General features: G+C 38.5%; 1 protein-coding gene across 1 annotated transcript in view; it reads right to left on the reverse strand.

Moving 5' to 3' along the window:
• Positions 1 to 447, reverse strand: part of ABCA12 (ATP binding cassette subfamily A member 12) — a 171,433-nt gene extending 170,986 nt beyond the window's left edge. Inside the window, exon 1 of the mRNA XM_090283410.1 lies at positions 55 to 447. Coding sequence (XP_090139536.1) covers positions 55 to 123 — 69 coding nt within the window. The 5' untranslated portion in view covers positions 124 to 447. The remainder of the gene's footprint in view (positions 1 to 54) is intronic.
• Positions 448 to 7,693: the final 7,246 nt, after the last annotated feature.

Here is a 7,693-nt window from a genome sequence, read left to right on the forward strand (position 1 = left end):
TTTTAGGAGGGCCTGAAACATTGCCCCAAAGCCCGTTCCCTTATTTTTACTCACCGGCTGCCTTTTGACACCAAGCCAATTTTTCCAGACCAGGACCCGAAGCTGGTGAAACTGAGAAGCCATCCTTCAAACACACCAAACAATAAAATTTCTCTTTTTTACTCCACCCCTCAAAAAAAAAAAGAAAAAGAAAAAAGAATTTGCCCAACTGGCTGTTGACAAGGGGTCAGAAGCCTTTTCACGGCATAGCTTTTGAGGCACCTGGGGTAAGAAACCCACAAATTTTCTCTGCCACAGATCTTCTTTTCCTGGGCAAGGACTGGCTTAATTCTTCACTGGGGAGCACTTCTCAACCAACTCTTCTTCCCAAATAAGGACCCAGACCAATATTTTTCAGTGGCTTTTGCTTCTTTTAAAATAGCCTCCAGTTGCTGCTTGTTGTATGAAGTCCAGGCTCAAAGACAGAATGAATACCATTCAGATAATGCTCCACCATAAAAAAAAAAAAAAAAAAAGCTGATCCTACACCTCCTACTCTCCATGAAATTAACTGCCTATCCACACCTTCAAGAAGGTGTCACCTGCACTGAACACGTCATGAGGAATTAGGTGGGACTCTTGCCAAGCCAGTAGGACTTGTCCTAGTTTCTCTCGCCTACTTTACTACATAGTGCCTGCTCTAGCAGAGGCAAAATGTAAGGAACATTTTCCAGACTCTAGCCCGGTGACTCTTAAAATACCTACAGTGTCATTAAGATATTTTAAGTCAGTAAGACCAGAGCTCAGCTGAAAAGCTCTGAACCTCAGCCTATCATTAGATAGATGTACAGAGAAAGTCTTATGTTTGATCTAAAGTTGAGTTGAATATTTTGATTTGAAGGAAAGTGACTATGTTGGCTAGGTCCCACCTTCTATCACAATTTACTAGGTTAAGCAAAATGCAGAAAATAAAAGGTAGCAATAGGTGATATAAATAATATACTATGGATTCCTCATTTTGGAAGTGTGGATTCATGCATATGTTGTAGGAAACATCTCTTGTTCCAGTTTTTAGAGCTAAAGAAAACATCGGCTAACTAAGTAATTTTCATTGTGATTAATGAGCTATATAATAGAGAAGCCTGGCATAAAGGCTTCTAGAGATAACCTTGCTTACACACCTTAATGACAGCCCACTTCCTCCAATACTTAATGCCTCCACCATCTGGCTCCAGCCAATTTTCCAATCTCACCTTCCAAAAGCCTATTACAAATGCTGGACCACTTGCCAAACTGGTATATATTACAAGATGCAAACATATCCTATGCTTTCTGGTCCCTGACTTGTTTATGCTATCTTCTCTCCCTGGGATGCCTTCTTTCCCTCTCTAAACTCCTACATTTCAAATTTACTCCCAAGTTGACATCTTCCACGAAGCTCTTTTTACTTTATTTTTATTGTTTACTAACACAGATGTCCCCATTTCTCCCACTTTCCCCACCTCTCACCCTCTGCTTTCACTCTCTGCTTCCCTCTGGCCATCACCACGCTGTGGTATGTGTCCATGGGTTATGCATGTATGTTCTTTGGCTACTCCCTTCACCTTTTATCATTCAGTCCCCTGTCCCCATTCCCCTCTGACAGTTGTCAGTCTGTTCCATGTATCCATGTCTCTGTTTCTATTTTGTTTGTCGTTTTACTTTGTTCATTAGATTCCACATATAAGTGAAATAATGATATTTGTATTTCACTGACTGGCTCATTCGCTTAGCCTAATACCCTTCAGGTCCATCCATGTTGTCACAAAAGATAAAAGTTCCTTCTTTTTACGGCCATGTATCCATCCACTGTGTAAATGTACCACAGCTTTTTTATGCACTCATCTATTGAGGGGCACTTGGACTGCTCCCATAGTTTGGCTATTGTAAATAACACTGCAATGAGCATAGAGGTGCTTATGTTCTTTTAAATTGCTGTTTCAAGATTCGTAGAATATGTTCCCAGAAGTGAGATTGCTGGGTCAAAAGGCAGTTTCATTTTTAATTTTTTGAAGTATCTCCATACTGTTTTCCATAGTGGCTACACCAGTTTGCATTCCCACCAACAGTGCACTAGGGTTCCCTTTACTCCACATCTTCACCAGCACTTATTGTTTGTTGATTTATTGATAATAGCCATTCTGACAGGTGTGAGATGATACTTCATTGTGGTTTTAATTTGCATTTCTCTGGTGATTAGTGACGTTGAACATTTTTGCATATGTCTGTTGGCCATCTGTATGTTCTTTTTGGAGAGGTGTCTATTCAGGTCCCTTGCCCACTTTTTAATTAGATTGTTTGTTTTATTGGTGTTGAGTTGTATGAGTTCTTTATATATTTTGGAAACTAGCCCCTTTTATGATGTATCATTAGCAAACATGTTCTCCCATACAGTGGGTTTTGTTTTCATTTTGTTGATGGTTTCTTTTGCTGTGCAGAAGCTTTTTTATTTTGATATAGTCAGAAAGAGAAACTAAGAAAACAATCCCATTTACTACTGCAACAACAACAACAAAAATAAAGTACCTAGGAATAAATGTAACCAAAGGGTTAAAAGATCTATACTTGGAAATCTATAGGACATTAAAGAAAGAAATTGAGGAAGATACAAGTAAGTGGAAGCATATACCATGTTCATGGACAGTAAGAATTAACATCATTAAAATGTTGATACTACCCAAAGCAATTTATAGATTCAACACAATCCCTATTAAAATCCCAATGGCATGTCATATTCCACAGATCTAGAGCAAATACTCCATGAAGCCTTTTTAGACATATTACAAGAGATACCTTCTCTCCTGCCTTTGAATCCAGTATAATTCTCTGTTTCTATCTATCTCAAGAGACTAATATTTTTGCCTTATTGTTATTTTTATAGGTCTCATTTTTTCACTAGATTTCAAATTCTTTGAAAGCCTAGACTATTTTACATCACAGTAGTTCTTCATACATGATCAGTGCTCAAAAATCACTGAATTTACTTGAATAAACTATTTGAGCCAAAGCTGATAAAGCTCTCTTTCAGTACACTTTTCCATTACTTTATTTGTGAAATCAGTTAAAACAATGTTTGAGTTCTCCCTTCACACCTGGAGCAAGTGCTCCCCTTTCTGGTCCTTCACGTTCAGTTTCCTGGTCCCCATGCCAACTCCGCAGTGTTGACGACAGCCAGCCTGGGGCTAAATGGACCAATGCTGGCACATGCCCATTGCCTCAACTTAGTTCTTTCTTCATGATGATGAATCCATTTCTCACGAGGCAGTATGTCCTGAATATCAAGAATTTGGTCCTTTAATTGTTTTCCACACAAGGTGTTCTTCAGACAGCCGACAGTGTCAGAAATGCAGTGTCAAGATTCACCTGGCTTTCTCAAGCTTTGTTGAAGACTTGAACTTCTGCTTCCCTATCTTCTTTCTGTGCCATCTGTCACAGTCTACAATTCACTAGTGGTTTGGTTCACCAAAGGAAAATCATTCAGTTGTGAGGACAAGGTGGAATTTGAGATGTAACTCTATGTGTCTATGTACATTACTGACACACAGTCACTTTATTCAGTCAGGTTACTTCAGGTTAAAAAGTACTGACTCACCACATGATTGATGCAGGTGAGAGGTCAACTCAAAAAGTTCCAAATATTTACTCCCATCCTCTGCTCGTCACCTCTCCACTATAATCATGGAGGTGTTTTGTTGTTGTTTGTTTAATTTTGGTGAAAGATTTTCTCTCAGGCCGTCTTCTTGCCCAGATACTTTCATCTACTACCTCAAATTTTCTGTTGAAGATAATGTATTTTATTATATCTCATGACTTCCAAGATTTATTTCTTCAAAACTACACATAAGGTGATTAATATATATAAAATATTTGTTTTATTCTTGAAAGCATACAATGTTATAGCACCAAACATTACACATATTTCCTTGGAGACTGGGGTAATATTTCACAAAATATAATTCAAAGTAGTTTAGTTGGAGTACATAGACAATCATATGTCCAAATTTCGCTCTATTCTGAGTAATTATATCTTTAAATTAAATGTATTACATTAACCAATGTAATTGGTTAATAACATTATATAAGTTTCAGATGTTAAATTCTATAATACATCATCTGTAAATTGCACTGTGTGCTCACTACTCAAAGTCTAGTCTTCTTCCATTGCCATATATTTGACCCTGTTACTCTCTTAATCATCCCTCAAGCCCCTCTCCCCTCTGATAACTACTATACTGCCATCTGTGTCTATAAGTTTGTTTCATTTGTTCATCTGTTGCTTTCTCTTTTATACCCTGCATATGAGTGAAATCATATAGCACTTGTACTTTTCTATATCATGGCATCCATTTTGACCGTATCTGCTTCTAGTTTCTTCTTTAAGGTTCTCAAATTTCTTTTAAAATTTGATTAATCTGATAAGGGGTTAATACCCAAAATTTATGAAGTACTTACAAAACTCAACACCAAAAAAAACCCCAACAACCCAATTAAAAAATGGGCAAAGAACCTGAATAGACACTTATCCAAAGAGGATGTACAGATGTCCAATAGACATACAAAAAGATGCTTAACATCACTAATCATCAGAAAAATGCAATTTAGAACCACAATGAAATATCATCTCACACCTGTCAGAATGGCTATATCAATAAATCAATAAACAAGTGCTGGTGATGATATGGAGAGAGGGAAACTCTTTTGTACTGATAGTGGGAATGCAGACTGGTGCAATCACTGTGGAAAATAGTATGGAGATACCTCAAAAAAATTAAAAATGAATCTGCCTTTTGACCCAGTGATCCAACTTCTGGGAATATATCCAAAGGAACCCCAAATGTCGATTCAAAAGAACATAAGCACCCCTATGTTCATTGCAGCATTATTTACAACCACCAAGCTACAGAAGCAGCCCAAGTGTCTATCAGCAGATGAGTGGATAAAACAACTCAGGGACATTTACACAATGGAATACTGCATGGCTGTAACAAAGAAGGAACTCTTACCGTTTGTGACAGCATGAATGAATCTGGAGAGGATTAGGCTAAATAAAATAATCCAGTCAGAGAAGGAGAAATACCATATGATTTCACTCATATGTGGGATCTAATGAACAAACTGAACTAACAAGCAAAATAGAGACAAACTCATAGATGGAGAGCAGGATGACAGCTAAGGGAGGGGGAAGGTAGGAGATAGAGGGACTGAGTAAAAAGGAAACAGGACTCATGGACGTGGACAACTGTGTGGTGATTAGGGGTGAGCGGGTATGAGGGGACTAACTGGTAATGGGAAAATATAATAAAAATAAAATAAATAAAACAAAATTTTATTTTAAAACATTATTTAAGATTTCATTGTAGAAAAGGTGTTGGCTAACAATATTAGAAGCTATAGCTTACATAAATCAGTAATTTTAACCATTGATCAGAAGAGAACTTGGAGTAATTATTAGACCAACTAAAAGAAAATGGGAGAGAGAGTGTGGAAGGAGATTAAAAACTGTACTTTTTTTTCACAGAGTAAGATGTAGTTTTGTATCCACTTTTGATTGTAGATTGGGTTACTATTGGTGGGTATCTTAGGATTTCTCCTTGAGGGAAAAAAGAACACTTTTAAACCAGAAGTAAGCTATTTCCAGGACACACAGCTGCTGAAAAATGTTATCTATAAAGCAAAAAGCTACACTGAGCAGAAAATAAACTAAGGCAAAAATAGAGGAATACAACCCATGAAATAATACATTTACCAGAAAACTATTTACAGATTTTATTCTTACAGGTACACCAAGAAGTTAAATGACTGTGTTTGTCAGGTCTCTGGTGATCTGCCATATTACTCAGTCATTCCAGTGCTTCTGCCATAGGCCAGGAGACCCATGGTGTCCTTAGGATGACTCCAAGTCTTAGTCCACAGTATACGTCTCCTCTCCTTTCTTTGCTGCTGGTGACTCTCCTTCTTGATGATCAATAGGTTCATCCCTTTATTAGGCAAGGAATCATCACATCTACCAGAACATAGGCATCACTTGCTTTTATGCACTCACTTGATCAGCATTAAAAATAAAACTATAGCTTTTTCATAAAACAGTTTGAACAAAAATGTGCTAATCCCAGGATTCCAGCCTTCTGCATTGCTAAACTCCAGTAATCACAAGTTTTGAAGAGTAGTTCAACCAGCCCAAGTTTGAGCCATGCCAAGAATAGTTTGGAGCTTGTTTGATCATTTTCCTGAAGTTGGTCTTATCTAGGGTTCCCTCCAGGGCACTTCAGCCACTGAATCTAATTAGAATGCTGGCTCTGTCAAGGCCGCACACTGTGTGATTGACAGGCTCCATGAGCATTAGATGTGGCAGCTCTTGTAAGTCAACTGACATGTAGCATACTCCAGAACCAAGGCAAGAAGGAATCAGTCCAACCATGAACAGAGTATTAATGTAGCTGAGACACACTGACTTGCTTTAATAGTATTTATTAGAGATCTATACTACTATAATAAATACTGGACTACAAAGCCCTTGTCTTGTCTGTTTAATTCATCACTGTATGGTAGAAATCTAGCACAGGTATTGCCCTATAGTAGGTGACTAATTAATGCTTATTGAATAATTGAGTAGCAAACATTTGTTAAGTGTTTACTGAATCATCATAGGGGGCCTAACATGTAGAAACTAGTATTATCCCCATTTTCAAAGGAAAAATGTGGCATTCAGAGAGGTGATGTAACTTGCCTAAGTTCACCTAATAAAAGTGAAGACAATGAGGACAGTAGAGAGGAAACTCAAACCCTAACTGTTTTTCTCATCTCTGTGCTGTGCCGCCTCCAATCTTATGCACTGTTAGGCTTGGGAAGAGCTGAGAAGAAAAGTAAATAACTTTAGGGGTTTGCTGGTTCTTTCAGAGCCTATAAATCACTTATAGATATCTATTGAAAATGAAAAATTATCACCAACATAAGTGCACAAAGAATAATTGCACCAGGAATTTATAAAAGGAAGACTGCTCTTTTAAGGCTTCTTGGTATAGCATCAAAAGACATCTCAGCCTGGCCCTTGCCAGCTTCACCAGGTGTGTCTCTCCACTCTCAGCCATGCCTCCTGCCCTCGCTGGAATGCCCTTGATGAGGATATTTACTTTCAGGCTTTGGTCATGCTGCTCCCTCTGCCCAACATGAAATGGTGCTCATTGCTCATTCTTCAAAGAATGACTCCAGTGCCACTTCCTCTCCGAAGCCTTTCCCAGCCCTCCCACCCACCACGCCTCCACCTCCAGCTGACTTAATCACCTCTTCATCTGTTTCACCATAGATCTCTCTTCATAAAGATACTCAACTTCTTTCTAGCTACTATTATAGTCAGTCTGTCTCACTGTCTGTACTTTGAGCCCCTTGAAGACCAGGACCATGATTTATGAAACACTAAGAGTTGAGGATTAATCCTATATCCCGGAGAATGGTTAGAACCTTGGCCTGACTAGATCCAAGTGCTGGTTTGAAGCAGTAGAAGATAAAGTTGGAAAAGTTAGAGATCTTCCTGATAAGAACAGAGGAAACAAAGAGAAGACTGGGAGGTCCTCAGATAAGGGACTTTCCTAAAGCTGGGGCCCTCTGAGCAGAAAGGCAGCACCAGTGCTGGCAACAGAGAGCAGGAGAGAAACAAGCCTGGCAAGAGGACCACATC

Source organism: Furipterus horrens, unplaced genomic scaffold (assembly GCF_987537825.1).
Source record: "Furipterus horrens unplaced genomic scaffold, mFurHor1.1.pri manual_scaffold_1, whole genome shotgun sequence".
Classification (NCBI taxonomy): domain Eukaryota; kingdom Metazoa; phylum Chordata; class Mammalia; order Chiroptera; family Furipteridae; genus Furipterus; species Furipterus horrens.